Source organism: Phaethon lepturus, unplaced genomic scaffold (genome assembly GCF_000687285.1).
Source record: "Phaethon lepturus isolate BGI_N335 unplaced genomic scaffold, ASM68728v1 scaffold2145, whole genome shotgun sequence".
NCBI classification, from domain to species: Eukaryota; Metazoa; Chordata; class Aves; order Phaethontiformes; family Phaethontidae; genus Phaethon; species Phaethon lepturus.
The window spans coordinates 18,936-42,259 of record NW_010539657.1 but is presented as its reverse complement, the minus strand read 5'-3'; the positions used below and the strand labels follow the sequence as shown (position 1 = coordinate 42,259).

General features: G+C 42.3%; 1 protein-coding gene across 1 annotated transcript in view; it reads left to right on the top strand.

Moving 5' to 3' along the window:
• MACROD2 (MACRO domain containing 2) overlaps positions 1 to 23,324 on the top strand; it is a gene marked incomplete at its 5' end in the record, with an annotated part of 80,333 nt that overhangs the window by 38,936 nt on the left and 18,073 nt on the right. Inside the window, 3 exons of the mRNA XM_010287163.1 lie at positions 8,770 to 8,847; positions 9,463 to 9,537; positions 10,165 to 10,254. Of these exons, the coding sequence (XP_010285465.1) occupies positions 8,770 to 8,847; positions 9,463 to 9,537; positions 10,165 to 10,254 (243 nt within the window). The remainder of the gene's footprint in view (positions 1 to 8,769; positions 8,848 to 9,462; positions 9,538 to 10,164; positions 10,255 to 23,324) is intronic.

The following is a 23,324-nucleotide window of genomic DNA, read 5'->3' as shown; positions in this document are numbered from 1 at the left end:
TTCTAGATAAGTGTGACGGGGTGTGAGATCTTGCCCTTTTGTTCCAAAAGACACATGGTAGAGAGCCCACATACTTACCTGATTAGGAGTTCAAAGCCTTGTGCAGGATGATTTATGGGGAAGCTGCAAACCCTTGCTGGAGCACTGGCTTTTGCTTTTGATTTCTTCACAGATTAAGGTCGTGGCAAGGCTAGTAGAAGGCAAAATAGCGATAGATTCAGCCTCAGCATAGTTCCCGATTGCCTGTCATTCATTTCTTCCTGGCTTCCCCCCCGCCCCGACATTTGACCTGTTTACGTATGCTGTATCTATAAGATCCGAAGCTGCAAACCCTTGCTGGAGCACTGGCTTTTGCTTTTGATTTCTTCACAGATTAAGGTCGTGGCAAGGCTAGTAGAAGGCAAAATAGCGATAGATTCAGCCTCAGCATAGTTCCCGATTGCCTGTCATTCATTTCTTCCTGGCTTCCCCCCCGCCCCGACATTTGACCTGTTTACGTATGCTGTATCTATAAGATCCCCATCAGATGTGGTTTTTTATGTTTCATAACGTGAGGGTCACGGTGAGGCTTTGGGTTTGGATTTTTTTTTTTTTCCTCCCTTTTTTCTGTCAGCAATCTTACTGAAGATCCCAACGTTTTGGTACTGCTTTGAGTGTTTGTTGCTGGCTGTGAAGCCAGTGTGGTCTTCTACACTTTCCAGTGACCAACTCAATGTGTAACCGCTGCGGTTTTTTGACCCATTGGAAGTCGTCGTTTCTCAGGAAAGTAGCCGTCTTGGTGCCGTATGTCTCGCTTTTCCTATAATATCCTAAGACTATAGTGTTTTCCTCACTTTTCTTGAAAGGTTGACAGAACAGATAGTGCCCTGAGAAATCCAAAGGTTGGTTTCTCTTTGATGTTCTACCTCTCCTCAAAATTAAGATGGAAAACATCTGGTAGAGAAAAAGGAGCAAGACAAACTCTCCTCCATATATTTGGTTTTTAAAGTTGTACAAGTAGAAAAAAGGAACGGTGGGGAAAAGAACATGTTTTGGGATTTGCTTGCTGTTTTTTTAAACGTAACCAAGACTTCTGAATGATAAGGCCACTGCCTCCACCAGGCCATGGTTTTAATCCTTATTTCCCTTAGTAGATTTTTCAACTTTTCAGATTTCAGATTTTGAGTTGTTTTAAAATGAATACTAGTGTTACAAAAAACTTGCTGCCGCTTGGGAAATGGCACTTTTACAAAATCCTGGCATTTCTGAAAACACCTGCTGCTCCCAAAATAAATTTCAGCCTTCAAATTGTTTGCCCACTGAGTTAACACAGCTAAAACCTGCCAGGTTCTGGAACATACTCATTTCTGTAGTTTATCTTCAACTAAATGAACTGGATGTAAAGCATTTAAAGAAATTATGTTTTTCCAGCCCTTCCATCTAATTGCTGTGAAAGGAGATTTGTGGCAAATAAGTCTAGCCGGCAAATAAGTCTAGCCTGCATATTCCCAAAATGCATAGTTGAAACCACTCGGAATAGGAGGTTTCCAAGCCTACTATGGATGTATAGCAATCTTTGAAATGTCAGTTCTGGTAAGTGCAGCAAAACAAGTATTTTTGACTCCAATTAAAGTTGACTAGTAGTTTTTCTGCTTATTTTTTTCTCATGTTTCTTGGATGAGAATATAGCAAACACATTGAAATAGTTATTTATTACTCTAAAATGTGGTGCTATTCAACACGTGGCACATGCATCTCTGCTACCGTGAAGTTCTACTATTTTTGTCTTACCCCAGTCATTTTTATCTTTTTTTTTTTTTAAGGAAAAGGGGAAGGATGGGAACGTGAAGAGGAATGTTTTGTGATAAGTGTGAGGAGCAGTGCAGGAATCATGTTTTGAGGGGCTCCGATTAAAATGAAATGATACTGCGAGATTACAAATCTCATATTAATGTGAAAGTATATCTCTTCTGTTATTCACAGTAGAAGAGACACTGCCCAGAAAAACAAGTCCACATGGGCCCAGTTTGCATGCGGCCTTTGATCGGACTGAATTTTTTGAGTGCTCTGTCCGTCCTCAGAAAAATAAAAAAGCGGAACAGTCATATTCCAAGAATATCAAGATGTTTGATGTTATGCTGTGGAGGTATCCTCTCCTTCCAGTCCGTGCCAAGTTCCACCGTCTGGAAATACCGCAAAGAAATGTTGCGATTTTACCCTTGAAAACTTGCATACATAACGCTTAGCTCTTGTGGGGAGAGCTGACATCTCTAGGCAGCACCTTTGTAGCACTTCATTACTGTGCATATGGAAGCAGATCCTTTATACACAGCAAATTTCAAGTTAGAGATGCTTCTCTTTATGAAGTGTAAGGGCAGAACAAAGTGATTGAAGTCATTAATGTTTGTGCAGCAGATCAAACATGGATCAGACTGCACTCGGTCTCGTACGCCTGTCCGTACAAGATTGTGCTGGAACTACACACTCATTGTAAATGGACTATGTCGTATATCGCTGCGGATTGGTTTGAACCTGTGATATGTTTTTTTTTTTGAAGGAATGTGTGCGCGCGCGTGCACGCATGCGTGTGTGTGTGAGAGAGAATGTTCTGTATCTTCATTTCAGTTACCTGTCCTACCAATTACTATTTAACCTGACTTAATGATAGGGCTTTCTGGCAGAAAAATGACAAAGCGACTGGATTTAGTACAGGTGAAGAATGAACTCCCCATTCTGCAATCGTAGCAAAGTTTCTGTGCACAATACGCTGATTTTAATTCATTAGCACTTAATATGAAGTAAATTTTCATTTGAAGGTCACCTAAATTAAATCATACGCTAATTAATTTTTAAAATAAAGCAGGGATTAATTATTTCCAGGTGTTCACCAAAGTCCGGGCTCCTGCGGGAGTGCCATTTAAAGCAAGTCACTATTTTTCTACATTCTCTGAAATGGAGTCAGATTCAGTCAGCTGGAGGGCGTATGTTGTCAGAAGTGGAATTAAGTATATGCCTTGGCTAGTGGTTAGCCCTAAAACTCACTTTGTGCAACCCAGAAGCCTGTAAGTATTCTGCCTGTCAAACAATGGATATAAAATTCCTGTTTGGCCAGCTGTAGTTCTCACCATGGAAAAATCCTGATGTCCTAAAGACATAAATGATTGAGAAGGGATCAACTGAAAGATACAGCATTTCAAATGCAGGGGAGCTGTGTAAATTGACGTAAATTAGGCATTGATAAGTGGGTGAAAAAGATTGACTGAAAGGCCAATATGTTCGAAAAGAGGTGTTTAAAATCGGCTCTTAAGTATATATTAAGACATCTAAATGAATGACCTGATTTTCAGAAGTGCTGAGCGCTCAGCAGCTACCAATGAAATATTTTTACTTCACCCTTGGGCTATGATTAGACCTGGAAAATTTCAGCCTGAAAAATTTCAATTATAGGTAACTGAAAAAGAACCTTTTTAATGGAAGAGTTTCAACATCCCCAACGGTAGCTGTGGCTGTGCATGCCAGCTACAGTGATAATTTTTCTCTCCCTTGGTTAGAAGGCTTTCTATGAAAGCAAATTGGCTAACACAAGCTAAATGGTATGGTTTGGGTTTTTTTTAAACCAGGTACATAACCGTCTCACCATCCAACCAAGTGCCTGTTCTCTTAACACCCTCCGTAATGGTCACTTCTTGCTGTACATAAATGCGAGTTATTCACTTTTCCTTTTAATCTGACCTATCTGTAGCATTGCATATCCAGACAGGGTCCAGCCCATAAACTACTCAAGAGGTATTATTTCTGCTCTAGCATTTGCCAGTACAGGCAACTGCAACAGCTGACACTAATCTACTTATCTGGTTTATTTAGATCCTACTTATTTTTAAATATTAGCTGACCTGAAGCCACCCAGCTGCGCTCCTGTCAGTCCGATGTGAGCGCCTACTCCTTCCATCTGCCCCCTCTCAAGCCTTACCTTCAGCTGTGCGGCATCTTCTCCTGGGAAGGGTCTAACGGAGGCGGCCAGGGTTTTTGCAGCTTTTTCCTTTCCCAGAGCCCTGTACAACCAAACAGGCCGTGCCCCTGATGGCAGCAGCAGGATGCCCATGTTTATCGTACCAGCTGCACCTGAAATTCCTCTCGCGGACAGAAGGTGAGGTTAGAGGAGATGCCCTTCTGTCAGCTTGAAGCATGAACGGGTCGGAGCATTCCTCGGTGGACCCCACCTGTGGAGATGAACTGCCTGGGCTATTGCCCAAACACTTGCAAAAATATCTCCACAGGTTGTTGCACCTAAAAAGGTCTGTTTTACCAAGCCAGATAAACTTGGGCTCCAATAAACCTAATCTGTCATAAAGATAGATTAAAATTAAATCTCGGTGGATATAAAAATAACATTTAAAAGTCAAAGCTCAAGAATCTCTCCCTAACTTCTCATAAATCACCATTTTATAGTATTTCATTTGAACGCATTTTCCTCGGTTTATGAGGCAAAAGAATACTCTAATCATGTGGCAGCCTCCGTGCACACCATTACCTGTAATTTTAGACGCCTGCTTGATTTCTTTCACTCTGGAAATATTCCAGTCATTTTTCACAGTATCATGCTTAAAAAATAAAATGCACTGAACCTGCTTCTTCCATAATGACCAGCTTTTTCCCTCCTTAATCTTCTTACAGCTCCCTAAAACACCGTGATTTATCTATGCTGTATGCGGGACCCAGGTGTGCCGCACATTAGAAACAACTCAGTAAATAAGCCATACAGAGAGTAGCGGGGGAAGTGAATTTTAAAACATCATTAAAACCACTTAACATTCAGATCTTACCATTTCTCCCGTTCCTTAGCATTTGCAAAATTTTGTTTGAGCAGCATTGCTTTACATAGTCAAAAAAAAAAAAAAAAAAAAAGACATGGAAAAGCATGGGGGTTTATGCAGTATTTAGACAAAATATTGTCTGATTATTGGCAGGAAGGGTAGGTTTGATAGTTTATTGCAAGCTACACTGTTTTCTTGTTGCTGAATTGAACATATAGTTGATATATTGGAAAAGTAAATATATTTCGGGAGTATTCTGACCCACTTACTTAAAGTCCAGATATTTTCCCCACGGCTTCTTAAAGGTTGGTGCTAATTCCCAGGTGCATTCAACCGTGAGGCAGTGGTTTCAATACAAGAGAGGGGTGCAGAGCCACAGTCCTTATGTGGACTCTGCCGCTGCAGCCACCAAGTAAAAGCAGGTTTAAAGGAACTAAGGGATCATATACTCTGATGTAAACGAGCACTTCAGCACTTGATGTGCAGTAGATAAAAGTGGCCTATCTTTGGTTCGTTTATGCCTTTAAATGTCATGTTTAGCTCATTCATGTGTGATCAATCATGACATTAGGATCTGTGCTACAGTGTAGTAACGGAAACAGCGACTATTTTCAGTCCTGCCTGGAGGAAGGTTAACGCTTGCGGTCCCGATTTGTGGTTACCGAAGGTAAATGGTGCCCAATGTGTGTTATCAAATAACAAAGCGTACTGTGCTGCAGAATAATATCCTGACTTGGATTCTTTGGTACAACTTCACAGTTATCTGTGTTAGGAGAAGACTAGTACTGCTTTATGCCATTTAAAAAAATCAGAGTTAGTTCCCTAGCCAGTTAGAGATGGGTGAAGGCTTTAGGAATGGCCGGAGCTTTTGTAGACCCTGGAATCATTCAGGACTATGATACTGGCTTATGCCTGGTTGCATGAGGCTTTAAAGGGCTAAGCAAGCACAGAGAACCAGCTGTGCCCAAGGAATACCGCTACCCTACTGAAAACTCGCAAACAGAAAGTAGTGTATCACCAGCATTTGTGGGCTTCCCACTGCCGCTTGCCAGCTGAAATGGAGGTAGCACTCTTGCCTCATGTCCAATTTGGGAACAGCTTTTATTGACCTGTGCATTTGGTCTTAAACTTTTACTCTCGCTTGGCTGGGATTTTCTTCATAAATCTGGGTTTATTCCTTTGCTTCATTTTATTCTTCTTAATCCTAAAAGTAAATCTGTCTTTGGACCTTTTGGCTTGAGTATTTGATCTAATATTTGCATTTGAAAAGAAGAAATCTTTGGTATGGTCTTGACCTTCAAGATTTTGAAACTCAGAATCTGCATACTAATGCAACGACTGATTTCTACTGCTGAAATAAGAGCTGCAGACTCTTACAGCTAGGCAGTAACTCCTGCCCATGCTCTGCTCTTTTCAGAAACACGCTTTACGAAAAATAACTTGTGCAAAATTGTCATTGTATATTGCCTGGGATAATGTGGAATCCTGTGCAATTTTAAAATTACTTTCTTGAACCGTGGAACAATTAGAAAACTGTTTATGACCAAAATGAAAGTTTAACACAAAATTACAATCCCGTAAGAATAAACTGTGCAGAGGCAGCTATGGGAATGTGTGAAGATGTGCCAAATAGCATAGGTGGTCTCTAGCTGTGGTGCCTAAGGCTGGCGCTCGGCACAGCTGTGTGGTCAAACCGCCAGCTGTGCCAAAGGGTGGGAGTAGCGACAACTCCCCGCACTGTGCAGTAACCTTAGTTTGCCCGTAAGCTACGTGTTGCTCCACGACAAACAGCAGCATGATGGGGCACATACATCAGCCAAGCATGGGGCTCCTTAAATTCCATTTGTTATTATTGACCAAAGCACGTAATTGTTCTTCTGATGCTGGGGATTGATTTTTGCATGAAATTGGAGTCATTCCTCATTCTGGGAGAAAAGGTGGCACCTGTGAACTGAGATTAAAGGCACAGGTCTGGGAGTATGAAGTACAGTGCAATAGGTGTAGGATGAGATAGCTCTAAGGGTCTGATGGGACAGAGCCGCGTGCATCTCTCCCACCCACAGCAGGTAATATCACATTTTATCATCGCTTTTGGCTGTTGGAAGGACCGTGTTTGGGCCCTGGCTGCGCGGTACTTAAGGCAGAGGATTTCTGATTCCAGATTTGTCAGTAAGTTCCTGTTACAAACGTGCAACTAAATCATACAGAAAAAGATTACATTAATGTAGAGTATGGGGCTACAAGTGGTACAAGTCTTAGATTGTTTGGTGTCCTGAAAGTTTTTGTCAAAAATTTCAGCAAAGACAGAATTTCACTCGGTGGGTTTAATGTTTGCTTGGAAAATTCCCTACAGATTTTTAGTGCCGTTCCCATTTCTACCAAGAGGTCCTTCAACTCGCTTTTTGATTAAACTTGGAATTTGATTAAATTCCAATGTATTTTTGCTCTGATTCAGGCTGATAGGGTGATCCCTTGTAACCCATAGCACAACGTGGCATCCTAGTATGACAGGCCAGCGCAGTGGTCCAGCTGATAGCAGCGAGTAGCGTTTTAAATCCACAGTAGGGTGAAAAAAGCGCAGCAAGGACAAATTTTAGGAAATTGCACATCGGTGAGATATTCAGCTTTCAAACTTGGATTTATAATTTTATTGTCATGCCATGAAAGAAGAAAGAAGCTGTGCAGGTAATTAAATATTTGCCTTGGGGGATTATTTGCAGTTAATTAAAGCAACACACTTTCAGTGCATACCTTTTCTACAGATTATTAAATTTGGATCAGATGTTAACAACCCAACTTTCTCACTTATCCACCAGAGATTATTCTTGGCAAGTTTTGGGAACGGAGTTTTACAGGGGCATCCTTCGGTACATTGTAAGATTTGCTCTGCTATATTGTAGGACGGGACCTTCCAGAAGTAGAGCCATAACAAGACTGTCATAGCGTAATTTATTGTCATGCACCGTAGAGCCTTCGGCACTGTTACTTAAGTTTTCCATCTAGCAGCGTTTTATAAAGCGTTTCACTCTGGAACACTAATAGTGATTATCTGTTACCATTGTTATGACTTCAAGTGTACGTACCCCTGTAGTTTGCAGAAATGTCCGGTTGGATCCGTGGTGTTTTTAACAAGGCTCAAAGAGAGCTCTTTATCTAGTGAAAGCTGTGTGTTATGTGAATGAGAAGAGCTAAAATGGGTAGCTGTGTTGCTGTGATTTCCTGACTGTGGTGGAACGATGCATTTCTCCATCCCCATGCAAAAACTAAGGAGTGGCTGTTGTCAGAAAACGTCATTCGACACAACAAAATAATGCCCTGTGTTTATGAAGACTGCAGATAGCATAGCAATTGGACTTTTGTCGTCCAGTGTAAATCTCACAGTGCCACTGATTCGGGGTTCGGCTTTGGGCAGTTCATTTTGCTGGTCTCCCCCAAAACAAAAAGTAGTCTTGGCCACAATTAATGACCGTAGGAGTTCTGTCATCAAGTGAAATGAGGCTACAATTTGCACTGGGATTTATAGGACTTGATGTTTGTCAAGCTTGTGGAAGTCCAACCATGAAAAGTGCTGGCGTTGTTCTAAATAAATAAGGAATCACTTTATTTATTGAGTAGGTGGTTTGTGCTGTTTCTCATAGCTTTGTGCCCCTCCGTTCACTAGAAATAAAATGCTCAGTAGTGCTGCTGATTATTCTTACATGTCCTTTCCTGCCAGCTCCTTGTTTAAGGTTTGTACTGCAGGCAAAAAACTGCTCAGTAAGTATACAGATTTTGAAATCAATTTGAATAATTGAAACCCATGAGTATACTTTTGTAGTATAGAAGTCTGTAGTTAAACAGATAGAAAAGCTGTCAGTGTATCAGAATGCCAGATACGAAGCTAGCACCTAAGGGCTACCTGTGTCTGAGGTAACTACCAGACTTTTCCAGCATGAAAACTGCTGCAGGGTTGGTTGTTTGTTTGCTGTTTCCTCAGACTCCCTGAAAGACTCCAAAGGCGCACGGGAGAGTGACCCAGCGCATCCTGTGGGATGTGAACAAGATCAAGCCGAAGGTAAAGTTTTGTATCAAAATTCTTTAAGACAGAAGTAATGAACCAGTTGGGAACCTTAGTTCTTCCAGCATTCAGCAGTTTTCAGCCTGACCTCTGCTGCCTTGAGAAAATGCTGTTGGGTAGTAGAGGTTGTGCGCCAGCCAGTTGTAGTGTGGTAATCTCTGGTGCTGCTGGAAAAGACATGCGTCTCCAAATATGTGGGTTTAACCATATTGATCGTGGGTGCATAGCTTTGTTATTATTGTCCTTTTGGTTGTTGTTGTTATAAAAGCCTGTGGGGTGATTCTGTTCCTTCTGCTAAGTCGACTGTCAAGTGCGAGCGTCTATGAGAATCAGTGTGTCAAGGCTGAGCTACAAAAGAATAAAAAAAAAAAAATTTTAAAAATTGATTCAGGGTCAGTTTTGACCAGCCATCTAACATACTTAATCCTTAGAGTTTACGTGATATTTTCATAGATAAAATAATTCCAACATTGTTCATTTAATAGGAAAAAAGTAGTACTTGGCTGAAAAGAACCGTGCTGTATGTTAGGTTCGTGTCCTGTTTTGACGAACTTGCCGTTGCCTGCACGCAGCCATTGTGCCGATGTCATTTTCGATTTGTCACGTTAACAGGACGACAGGATGTTTCTGCAGAGGAGGAGATGAAAACTGGGGCAGATTCCCAAAGCTCCTGCATGGAAATAGAAGGTAATGCACATACCTTGAAACCGAAGATCAAGATTAACAGGCAAAACCATTAGTTATTGTTCAGAGATTATCAGCAGTGTTTAAGTTCCCTTTCTTTCTCCATACCTACTAAGCTAACTGTGTGAAGCCAGGTCTTCTTATGGTAACTCTAAATTCAACCCTGAGCAGGGGAGTATCTATGGATTCTCAGTGAAAAAAGCCGACTTCTTAATGACTGTGACTGTTAGAGAAAGAAGTGAACGTTGCATTTCTTATTCCTGATGACAGGCACTTCAGCCTTGTATGTTCGGAGCGCTGAATGCTCTGTCCCCAGTCCAGCAGAACACCTGAGTACATGTGTCTCTGCGCTTGCGACGAGTCCCAGTGAAGGCCTGTGCTTGGAGCTAGGCACGTGGTGGGGGTTGTGCTAAATCCCAGAAAGCTCAGCATCTTGGAGGATCAAGGCCTTGCTCCCAACTACAGCCCCTTGGATTTCCCTGAGACAGCTTTTGTATCTGTACCCTTGGGGAAAAGGATCCTTTTCCCCCACCGGTGTTTTTAATGGTAATCTCTCTAGTGTATGTTAATCCTTTTATGTCCGTTCTGAAAAGCCTTACTCTTCATCTTCTTTTCATCAAATTTATTCAGAGCCATTGTTGAACCAAGAAGACACAACAGAAGTTGAGGTACCTTTGATTCATGGTGCAGAGGATAAAGAAGAAGGAAAAGAAGGAGGAGGTGAGGCTACTTATTAAACAGATTGAGACAGAGAATGCTGCTGGGCTAAAGTTCTCCTTTTCTATTGAAAGGAAACATGGAACATAAAAGCATTATTTTTTTTCCCATGAAAAATCCTTTTTTGCCTATCCTTGAGTGTTGTTTTGATATATTGGACTTGGATTTACATAGGACAATAAATGCAAAAAAGTGCACATTCAGGTTCTAAAGTGACTTTAAAATAAACACTCTTCTCTTTGTTGGTTTTCTGCATTAAAGTGCATAAGGCTGATTAAACAACCGATTTATGTCCATTTAAGTACCCTCTTGATCATGTTCACTAGAAGCGTCGAGACTATTTACAAGAAATGGGTATGATAATTATTTGTGAGTTCATTAATAGAGATTTAACTAGTAATTAACTGAAACTAGTAATTCTAATAAAGAAGGTGATATTTGGAGCAGGAACACAGAGTCTTCCCGAAGCAGTAATTTTTTCTGTAAAGTATTTAAATCCTGAGTAATGGTTTTGCAAAGAAATGCAGAAGTTTAATTTTAAGTGTCGGACGCTTCTGGGAACCCTACATTGACCTCATTGTTTGGAACAGGCACACGATTATATAAAAAAGTAACATATTATGTAAATAATTCTCTAATTGTAAAGTAACTGCAAGTTAATAATTATATGGTCATTCGTAGAGCACAGTGATGAACTTTACAGTTCCAAATTAAAACGCAGACATGATTTTTATTGAAAATTCAGGTCAATGCTAACTGTGTTGTCCTAATTATGAACTCCTTTTTCCAGCCACTTTGACACCAACTTAATTGCAAACCTGCGTTTGTAATATTGACACTTTTCTTCACTGCAAACCCAGGTTAATAGAATCTCTTTGTTCATATACAGCTAAACAACGTTTCCTCTCTTTTTTTTTTTATTGCTTATCCAAGTTGAGACTAATCACATCTCTTTTTTATCAGTCATGTTAATGGTATTGGTTTTGTGCTTTATTACTGATGGCGAAATTAGAATTGATATAAACCTTACTTCAAATCCAGGTGAATGGTATTGCGCTACCTCAGTTGCAAATCCAGGTTATATAATACAAGCTCACTCTGATTGCAAATACCAAAGTCGTTATGTTAATTTCCTTCTAATAGAAATTATTTACATTTTATTTTATGCCTCATCAAAAGCAAGTTGGACAAAATGTACTTTCATTATTTGCACATTTCCTTCTCTTTAATACTTCAGTGTCCCCTACAGCTAGTCACTGTCATTTAGTTCTCAGTGGAGAGATTATATTTCGCCATCTGTTGTACCTACTATTAAAATGTGCAACGGTAAGGAAGCGAAGGTAATGTCAGAAAAGGGTTGTTCTTGGCACTTTTCCTTTTCCTGCCCCTGATTTAAAAGCTTTCAAGTCCTAAGTAAAAGGTTCTTTCCAAGCATTTTGGAACATGTTGCTACCTGGGGGCTCAGGTATTGCTCTTCTACAAGATTCGTCTAATCCAAAGCTTGTTGAAGTTCACAGAGGGACTCTCATTGATTTAAGTGAGATTTTGGTCAGTTCAATAATAAGAGGAGATGATGTGTTGAGTCTACCTGCAGGGTAACAGCACTTAGGTAACTGCATAGATACTCTGTTTAGCTTCTTCTGAATGTACTGGCTTTGGGTCAGAGACAATAACTGGGTGCTTTCTCAGGGTTTTGAGAAGGAAAGGAAAGGAAATCAAGGCTTTCCCTTGCTTTGTTTCATTTTTATGGTATAAGAACATGTAAAGCACCCCCAGTGCTCATCTTGCTAGATGCTTCCAGTTCAGGTGGGCATATACCCTGCCACGTGAGCTTTGAAAGTTTGCCACAAAGCAAGGTGGTTCTGGACAGAGAGAGGTTAAAAAAAGAAAATCATCTGAAGTTCAGGCTGATAAAATAAGATATATTCCCTAAAGAGAGACTCCTTTTAATGGAAAGAGATTACCTGGCATAAAACAGAGATTTGATCCGTTACATTATTTCATGTAACCCAAGTGCTACCTCATAAACTAATTCAGTTAAATAGTTTTCCAGCAGCATCCACAGTACATTTGCCGTACAACGAAATGGCATATTTTCTCCTAAGAACACATGAAAAAAGCTGATGTGGGACTGCTAGTCCCATTTAACAGAAATACACAGGTCTTAAGTGGTTTTGACTTGCACTAGACCTATATGCATAGCCAAATGTAGCAACTACTATAGTGCAAACTACCTGGTCTTTCTGTTCTGCGTCTGATTCTTCTTTTGTGTTACCAAGCTCATCCTGGAGCAAAGGGTAGCATGTAGCTACCTCTCTCCCCGCCTCCCACCAGGACCCATTAGATTAATGGGAGTCATTTGTGACTTGTGCTGTCCCCAGCACTGGAGCTGTGGAAGCCGCTAAATGACCAACAAAGATCAAAGTCCCTTTTCTGACCTAAAGCTATATTTCTGCTTAGTTACCGATTGCGGCTTTGAGGCGTGCTAGGAATCTTTTCGGTGATCTGGTTTTCTGTGGAAAAAAATGACTGTTTCTTGCTTGTTTTGAGATGTGTCTCGGTTTTCACAAACTTCTGACAAGCCATAGGTAAAGCTTCTGATCTAGTTGTGCAAGTTTTACTACCAGCTCACCTGTGTGTTTGGGGGGATTTTAGGGCTTGCAGGGTCCTTTCTCTATAGCTTATTTGGCTTCACAGCTCCAGGGTGCACGCCGTAGTGCATATTACCAAGCAGTCGTGGATGCTGGCGCTTTCGAGGTTCTGGGGTGCCGGGAGCCCAGAGGAACGAAGAATCAAAGTCTTGGCAATCTCACTACTGTTTCCCATTGCCAGCAGTAAGAAGGAAGCCAGATTACCCTGAAGAATTTAACAATGTAAGGCGCTGTGTGTGTTTCATAAAAACCTGCTGTTGCTTTTTCCAAAATCAGTAATAAAATAGAGCATGTGCCAACTTATTCCCTTTTTTCCTACTGTAACTTAAAGTTATATATTACTAGGGAGCAACTGAAGAAAGACAAACTAAGATGCCTTTTTAATTTTTTTCCAGCTACTATAATGCACTCATTCTAGTTCAGAAAATAATAATGAAAATCTGTGTTTCTTATAAGATTAGGGAATATTCTCAAATCCCTTTATTAAAAAGCAGAGTAAGTGGTGATCACTGACCTATTTGCTGACTAGGTAAGTGTACACGCTTTTAATAGACTGTTCGGCAGTCCCTTTATACCTACACTTGGAAATAGTCCTGTCATGTTGTAATGACAGCATTTAGTCGTAGTTTTAATCAGCACAGTTTTTCCACAACGCAATTTGCAGCACCCGGGAATAAAAGTCATCTTTATTTGTGTGAGTATGTAGCCATTTCCTCCTCTGAGCCTGCTCTCCCCTCTATCTTCTTATTTCCCAACTCTTTCTATCTCCCTTCGTAAAGACATTAGCTACGATGATTTCCCTCACTGATCATCTCTGGAAGTTGCCTAACTCTTTGGAGGACAGGATTTCTGTCAGAGCACCGGAATATATGATGTAGCTGTTACTTCTCTGCTGGCTATTTTCTGTATTCGGGCTAAAATATTTTTTCTTATTGTGCTGTTTGGAACATGATTTGAGCTTGACCTGGGATGTTTCTCCACCCAGGAGACAAATTTAGAGTGGTTAGGTAGCATCCTCCCTGGGCAAAGGACACATTTATTTTCTGTTGGACAAGTCCAGAAGTAGGTTGTTGCTGAAGCACAATCAAGGAGCAAAACGCCATCACTAAACGCCTCTAAAAAGGATATTAAAGGGTCCAGGGATTTAGCTTAAGAACAGCATGCACGCCTTACGATTAGTATTTCTGTGCAGTTGGATCTTAGCCTGTTTGAATGCTGTGTTTTGGGAACTGTATTATCCATCTTTTTTTCTGTATGAACCATGCAACGTTAAGGCAGGCTTGGGAATGGGCCAGGGGAGATTTCGCAGTTTAAATCATTTGCAGTTTATGTGACTTGCGTTGCTGGTCTTCTGGTCAGTGCCTGTTTACTGTAAATTTGAATTCTGACTAATTTCTGTTCTAGTTAAGCCCATTTTTGCTTGGCGGTCTTTACTACATGGATAGCTATGTAACTATGTAGCCATCATTTCATCCATTCTTCCCTTAAACAGCTGGATTTTCAGGTCATTTACCCATGTGTACTTTAGCAAGAGAGATAATTTTATGGCATAGTCTTGGAGAGAATTAAATATTCCAGAACCTGGAGGAAAAAAGCTCTCAGCTTTTTATAGTTTCAGTCTCGGGCATTTATAGGATTTTACATGCATTGGTAGAGTCGTAAATATTGTCAAAATAATTACTTTCTTTGATATGACATTGTGGCTATAGAGAAACAAAATACTTCTTGAGAAAGATCTTTTTGGACAAATACGACATCTTTATTCTTGAGTCATGGCAATTGTAGCTACTTTTTATTTCTTAACCAAATTTCTTTTCAGCTTCAAGTGGAGATGGATGAGATATTTTGGGGGGAAAAAAAGATATTTTACAAAATCTTCCTTATAGCTCTTTAAAAAGATATTTTCTTTTTGCTTGGAAAGAAAAGAATACAAAGAGATTTGGAGTCTTGTGGCTTCCTGAAGATCTGATACAAAGGCTCCAACTTCTTTTACTCTGTTGCCCAAAAAAGAAAGGTATAAATATCCCGAATCAAATACAGCGTGTTTGGTCTTTGATAACGATCCATACTGAATGGATCAGATGACATTTTTGGGGCTGTTGCAGAATAGTCTGGCCTTAAATTTGAAATACATCTTTAAAACCTACTTCTGACAGGTATTGATATTTGGCAAATAAAAAGAAAAGAAGGTGCACCTTTGGGCCTTTTGCAGAAATACTGGAAGCACTGTGGAACCAAAAAAATTGCAAATGGGTATTTAAACTCACATGTCTAAAGCTAAGCTATGCAGAGAGTGGACTGTTGCAAATTCCAGTTGGAATTAGCTGGAAGTACACTGTAACAAGATTATCAGATTATCACAGGGAAGCCAAAAAAAGTGCCTTTATCCAAGGGGGATACCTTTAGGTTTTAAGAAGCCTCACTTAACATGCCTTTATTATCTCGAGAACATCACGAAGCTCAAGTGAACTTTGCGGTTGCAGTATCAGCCAGATGAGGAGCTTTTGCAACCAGATTCTTCTTGCCAACCTGCTGTGGTCAATCTACGGTGGTCCGAGGGCAGTTCAGTGTACACCTCCCAGGGCAAAGCGCTTTGCTCTTCTAACGGCGTCACAGCTGTACGGAAAAGTATTTCCAGGTAATTTCTATGCCTTGTGGACGTAGCAAAGGCCACAGCTGTAGGCAGGGAAAAGAAACCTTTTGGCCTAGCCTTTTTTGATGGGGAAGGGACCTTTTTTGCAAGTTGACAAACAATATGTTGATTTTCATGAACGCACATAGAATGTTCTGCGTAGGTATGGAATTGGGGTCGCTTTGCTGAAAAGCCTTGCGAAGACTTTTAGGTTTTGGTCCCGGTGTCTGTGGCTGTATTTGTGGTGGCTTTGTCGGTGCTGAAGCGGGAGGTCTCCAGCCTCTTGTATCAGCAAAGTGCCGTTGCTATCAGCAATTGCTTCACTTGATGGCAAAGGATCAAGATCATTAGAAGGAAGTGTTGCTTCTGTGGACCAGCTTTGCTGATCTATGTCCCCTCGCGGGCTGTCATGACCAGCGGCATGCACCAGCAGGACCGTGGAGGTGATGGGGTTCGTACATTTTCTAAGCATGGGCTGGTGCAGCAGAAGCCATACCACATCGGGCAGCACACGCTGCCCAAAATGACGTTCCTTCCCTGCTCCGAAGGAGGTGGCAAATTGGATGCAGCCCCCCTGCAGACCTTCCCTAAGGGTGCTGCCTGGGCCATGCTAAGAAGCACGGTGCGTTGGCAGGATGGGGTGGTTATTATACTGTCAGTAGTCTGCTCCAGATATTGATTTCAATCTCCTGGGGGAAAAAAAGGTCTTTTTATTTTTTTCCTGCTGCAGAAGGAATCTGTTTCTTTTCATTACTCTCCGTATATCAGATTCTAGCCTGAATGTATGTAAAGAATAGGTGGTGCAAGATCAATTTTGAGTTTTAATTATTTTTCATCTCTTTCAATGACAAATGATATTTTTTTTGTGTGTGTGCTTTTCTAATAAAAAGTAGAAAACATAAGGAATTTTTCAGCTTAAACATTTTCCCCACTGTCACAGTCACTTTATGTTATCGGGCTTGATGGTAGACTACAAGACAAAAAACCGAAAGGGAAGAAAAAAAGAAACAAGAAAAGGGAATACTTTAACAATGATAGTGTTTAAGTTTCATTGTGTGTGTTTGATTGCTTTCTTCATTGCGTTTTCAGTAGGCAGGATAGAAGCACTATTTGGCAATTTTTATTTCCTTTAAAAATATCATCTCTTTGTTCTTGCTGAAAGTGTTGACAATGCGGCCTTTGTTTAGTTTAATTAACTCATGTTACAGTACTAAATTGAAACACACTCAGCATTAAATCAAATAAAATACGTTTTAGAACTCTTTTCCATATCCAGAAAATAAAAAGAAATTTAAAAAATTAAATCATCTGAGAAGCTGGAGGAGAAACTGGATATTTTTAATGGAATATTTTGAAGTGCCATTTTCATTTTTATTTTCCATAGTGGGAATGCCAAAATATATATAAAGTCATAAAATCCCACTGAAAAGCAGATGCTATGAAGACATTCTAAGTCCTCATGTGTTTATTATAGTGTTACACGATGTTACATGTTTTGTACTTGTGAGCTACAAGGCCTAAAGAGCTTTAAGATACCGATAATGCCCCTTTAGCATATGAAAACTGGAAAGATGATGGAATCCATATTTCATGTGATGGTGTCCAAATCTCCTAGGCTTTGGTTTTAACTCAAATCTCCAGAGAAACAGCGGTGCCTTATGCAAACGATATGCTTATCTCTTTCAAGTCACCCCAAGGAGCAAGTGAAAGGAATATGGGAGAGACACTGACATCTTAGAAACTTTTTCCTGTAACATATTGAAAAAGTAGGGCTCACTGGCCAAGGACCGCGCTGTTACAGATGGCATCATAGTTAACAGTATATCTGGAAATTAGCTTTAGCACCTCCGGAGAAATGGCACCATTTTAAATATACTATACAGCTACGGAGGCGTCTGTCTGAACAGTGGGCTTAACTCTTGCTTGCCGACAGTATGAACTTTGGTCTTTCAGCAGACCGATGGCGGGGAGCTACGCAAGGAGAGAATTTGATCCCTCGTGGACATATTTTATGTTCTTGTGCCCCGTCTGCTACAAAAGGAGGTTTCATTTTGTTACGCTCTGATTTATTTTGGAATCTTACCTCCTTTAATGAAGTTTGTTTGATATACACAGATCCAACTGATCTGGCTTTGGGAATTGGGAATTCTGTGCACGGATTTACCACACTACCCAGGTTGTTGCAGTATTTTATAGCTATTTCCTAAATGCAAATGGCCACAGGCTTAGGGCAGCAGAGAAAGAAACGGCACTTAGCCTGTGATTTCCATGAAATAGAGCGAGTAGAGCGCGGTCGTAACTAAGCGTGGGGAAAAAACAAGCAGTGGGACTGGGGAGGGGATGATTTGGGAGAACTGTCTTTTATTTCAAGTACAGAGCAGGAACAAATTCAAAGAAAGCAGCAGACGTCCTCGAATCAAAAGGTTCCCTCGCTTGTTCTTTTGGGGGAGCGGGGGAACAACATTGTCACTTCTCTACTATCAGTAGCAGTAGTTGTGCCCGGTGGTGTGGGTGCGTAGTTAACCTTGTTCTCATATGAGAACGGTCGCATTTAGTCGCTCTGCATACTCTCAGGTGGGTCAGGAGGCACACTTTCTGATTCAGCTCTGCTCTTTCCATCCCCGTGGTGTTGGCCCTGCCGGGGAGATACGCCGTGGCTTCGTAGGTGCCCTTGCTCCTGGCGCTTAGGAGAGGAAAGGCCAGTGCTGTACAAGGAGAGACTATTACACGGGGAGGTGGAAGATGTGTCTACACCTTGTAAAGGGGAGGTTGCCTTGATAGGGCATGACCCCGACTGAGATTAAATCTGCTTCTCGCTATTGCAGACCCAGAGCAGGAAAAATCCCCCACGATCTCATCCAGACCTTTGAAGCATTACCCTTTCCTCGTACCTCTGGATCTCCCCTTCCTTTTTTCTGCCCGTTACTCATAATTTTTTGGCAGCAAGTTTTCTGTCTCTTCACCTTTTCCTAATGCGGTTGACAGGTGAGTGTTCTTTCGAGCAGATCTTGCCATCTGGAACAGTTTTCCTGTGCTTGGTTGGTTTTCATCACATTTCGCCTCCAGATGAGCATGTGAGGTCACCACCAGTATACCTGGCCCATAGTGTTAGCCCAACAGCCCAAGCTGACCCTGTCTCTAGTCACCGTGAATGATCTGCCAGGGAGGAGGCTAGCGTTTCATCTCACCTTCTACATCTCTTTGACTGCACCTGTATCTTAATCATCTAGTAGCGGTATCTCAGCAGGGTATCTGCAGGAGTGCAGCTCTTTGGGATTTTCTGTTACTTAGCAAAAAGTTCAGCATCTCCTTTTTGGGGTCTTGCATAAGCTCTGGAGGTCCTTTCCTGGAGCACTCCAGTGTGCTGTGAATGTGTTGCAGCTGCAATTAAACCAGTCCAGCAAAACAGGTGCTCTGAATGATGCACTTTGAGTTGCACCTACAGGTATTTATGGGCAACTGCAGAAACACCTGGTTTTGTTTGAGAGATCCAAGAGAAATGTGAAGGATACAGAACGGCATTGTCTTTTACTTACCCGTACGCTTGCGGGGATGCTCGTAGCGTAATTGTTCCATACCTGATTAACACTGTTCTTTGCTCAAATATTTGTTAAGGATTTTTCTCCCAGGTTCAGAATCTACTTATGACTTCTGACCTGAGTTTTAAAATCCGTAGTTTTCTGCAGTTGGTAAATTTCAACCATGAAACGCCCTTCGTTATTGTTTCGCTGGTGCAGGACCTTTACCGTGAAATGTTGGGACACGTAAGCCTTTTGTCTCATTATTCCCCTTCGCAGATGTGCAGCCTTGTTTGTTTGTTCGTTCCCCAGTCACTGGTGTGAAGGGCATAGCTCTGCCAGTAATCATAGCTACTGCAGAGGCCAAAACCGCCTTTATTCCATTTACAGCATCCTGTCAAAAAACACTCAATGCCTACATTACCTGACAGCCTTTGAAAGACGGCATGTTTACACGTTCAGCATTTTCTCTGTGGAGGAAATAAGCAGTCACTTACAGGCTATACCATTCTTACCTGGATAGAAAATCAGTTAAACTGTGTTCTGGATTCTGAGAAGAAAAAGTCAATAATCTTTTCTTCATTGCCCCCTGGTTACAGCTAACAATGGTATATAGTTAGGGGGTCACGGTGGCAAAGTCACTGTCTCAGTAGCTGGAGAAAATTGAGATTCCCGATTTGTGGCCAAAACCTGTCATGGTTACAAGGTGTTTCATCAGTTAAAACGCATTCACTGGATGTGTTTGTGTGATCTGTCAGCCTGAAACATAGCACAAAAGCGTCAAATGAGCACAAATGGAGATACCTCAGGTGCTTCAAAATAAGATGTCACTGTGCTGAAAAATCAGTACCTAACTCCAGCAGCTCGATTCGAGGAAATTAAATTGGCTGATTCTTCCAGCTGTCCAGGCAACAGGGAAGATTATCAGAAAAGCTTGCAGACTAAACAGGGAGGCAGTCAGCAGAGCTGTGTCTTAGCATCTTCCCCTCTCTGGGGTGCTGGTGCCTGAGCATGGTGCCTCCGTCGGCCCAGGACCCAGACGATCCAGAGAGGATGGACGACTGAACAGGACTTGTTCTTTTGAGTGTACAGCAGCCACACTGCCTTACATTTTGCTTATTCCTGAGCGTTGAAAGCGCTCCACAGGTCACACGTTTTTGTTGGTGGTAGCCTGACATGCATGGAAGAGTTGGAAGGGGCTTTCCCTCGTTGCTGCCTGGAATAGGATGTCTAGGACGTGAGGGTCAGGATTTGACCCCTTCCAGCTCAGAGAGGGACGAGAACTAAAATTTATTTCCAGTCTGCTCCGATCAGCGGGGTACGAGGCCAATGGTAAGCACTGGCACGACCACACTCCCTCACTTGGGTTTGAATGCTCACGGCCGCAAGCTTTGCATGGCTGCTGCAATACGTCTCGGTTCAGTCGCTGGGCCTGCCTCTTGGCATGTCACCTCGTGTGTTCACTGAGTCTTGGCCTGGTCCCTACCAGCATACCCAGTCCTTCCTTTGGATATCAGGAGCTCCTCTCTGGGGGTTGTGTTAGTCCACAAAGCTGGGTCTCCAAAAGAGACCAGAGTCGTGCTCCAATTTTCTGGGGCCTCGTCCTTGGGATAGCCGATATTTTACAGTTCTTCTTACATGAGTTTAGCTAACAACTCCCACACTGGTCGTGGACTAGCAAAACTGGCATCCTCTGTGGTTTTGTCTGCCTCATCTCTCTGCGTTCCAGAGCAATAACTATCCAGTGTGTAGTAAGTACAGCTATTTTGGTCACTTCATACAATTGTCAATTTTTTAAATGCCTGTCTCGTCATAAATCCGCTTGCACATATAAACCTGAGTCCTGAACTCCGCGATCCACACCAGGTGAGTCAGTAACCTCACGGTGGTACTGCAATGCCCCGCAGCATCAAGGGTCAGCTGGAGCAGAGCTGCTTTTCAGGTAAGCGTCCAAAAGTTTGGATGTTTTTTTAGCTTGGTTTTGAATTTCCTGGCCCTGCAACGCGGGGAGGTCGGTTGAAAGAGAAAGCAAAAGGAAAAAGTCATTAAACAACATTTCTAATACCGCCTGCTTCCAGTATTATGTAGGATGTGGAGGGGAATAGATTTTCTGGATGCAGTTCTGCTTGCAGATCCAGCTGGCTCTTGAAGCGTGTGAGCATGAAAAGCAGATGATAAGAAACACATCTATATCCGGTACCTATCTGAAGGAACCCAAGCTATCTTAGAAACTGATATATACAGAGATCACAGAATCTGCCTGCGAAACCGTTCCCTCTGGCATTAAACGCAGCCAATGTTTAACAGTACTGCATTAAAAGTGTGATAGTTTAAGACACAGGAATTCTTTCCAAATGAACCTTCAAGGGGAGCTTAGTGGAGAGAAATTCATGTTGAGATTTGGCTGAGGAATAGGGTTAATGCCATTTGTTCTTATCACAACTGCTACGGGATCCGTAACGACGGCAGGTAGTCGAGGCCTGGGTTGTACATCTGATCCTCAGACAGCAGCGCGGTACCGTGCGTTAGGTCACCGGTACCGCTTCCCTCTTTTAACCAGGTCTCCCATCCAAGGATGGATGTAGCCTGCTCTTGCGCAGCTTGCGGGTCTGACGGGATCACAGCACACGGCCAGAACAACCGGAGAAGAATCCGCCGGTGGGAGGGGAGGAAATCAGCTGCGCGTGTTCGCATCCCGAAGCCCCAGTTAGTATAGCGCTGCTTTTTGGCAGGGGTTTGGTCACAGCTTCTGGTGTCGAAACCAGCTTGCTCTTTGCTAGCCTGCACCTGTAGTCAGCCGTAGCTGCATCCAGCTGCTTTGAGAGGAGAAGGCAGGGCTCTTCACCTGGATCGCGCCGGCACGTTCGCAGCTCACGGCTGACAGAGCCGCTTAGGGCAAAGGTAGCTCAGATTTTGCTCCGGTGTGCGAAGTTTGCCCTCTGAACGCTGTGATTTTCTCTAGCCGGCCTTAGAGATGGGAAAACACAGATGAGCCTGAAGCAGGCCTGAAGAGGCTGGAGCACATCAGCTGCTTGCCATATTGACGAAACACCTGGGGCATTCATTTTGAAACCTAAATGCAGGCTGTTCACCTGTATTGCCAAGTACAACAGAAGCTTCCTTCTGGCTGGCGGGGTGGTATTAATTTAAAGAGAGCACCATCTGCAGGGCCTTGGAGAACAGCAACCGAAGGAGAGAGGTAGAGAGGTCGCCGGGAAAAGTCTCCTTCTGATCCGAGGGCCTCGCTGCCCCCATCTATTACCTATCATTTCTAATTAGCGGACGTATCTTGGGAAAAGCTGCTCCTATTTGCTTTCTTGCAGATGCTGCTGTTTTTGCTGAGCCTCCAAAGCTTGTTTCGAGGGCTTTCGCAAGCATTTGGAGCGGTAATGGTCTCAGTGACCCAGTAATTAAAGGAGTCCTGTACCTCCTCGCTGCGGAGAGCTGCCCCTTTGTCCTTCCTCTTTCTTCTCTCTGCAACGCCACTACCAGATGGTCGGAGATTTTTCACCCTTTCAAAAGCTTTGTGTTTTTCCCGTCTCATCAAGCATGTCTCAGCCATGCTTAATTAGCTTAAGGCTTTTCACCCCCCATCCCGATTCACCCCCCAGGAGATGAGTTAAGGACCCGAACAATTTCAGTAAAGACCTTGGAAAGCAAATCCTTAGAGGCTAGGCATAGCTGCAGGAGAATGTAATGTTATTTAGTGTCAGGGACCGGTCGTTTGTTCTTCTCTCCCTTCCGTCTGTCTGTCTGTCTGTCCGTCCTCCCATCTATCCTTCTGTCCATCTTTGCTTTCCCATTCTTGTCTCTCAGAATATTCAGGGATGCCCCTCGGTTCTTGGCGGTGTTTGGCAGCGTCTGACGGCTGGTGGTATTCAGAGGAGGGCTGTTGCCCTTAGGCCAGCACCAGGGTACTGTTGCTTTTAAGCTGTTTTGATCTGTTTAAGTCTCCCTGAATAAAAAATGGTAAATATAATTAGCCAACCAGTGCTAGGAGACTGTTGGGTTGGGGTATTTTGGTTTAGGGGGTTTTTTTGGTTTGTTTGCTGAATTCCCAGACTTGTTTGGAACTAGCTTATGAGCTTTATTTACAGATCGGAGCAGCTGAGATGAAAGCTTAGTTAATTAACAGAAACATAAATTTGCATCTTGCTTTGTATTTGACATTGAACGGCATTTGTTTCTGCATTGTCACATACGCACTTTTATTATTAATCTCCGAGATTTAGCTCTACGACTGCAAATGAGATTTTTTTTTTTTAAAAAATC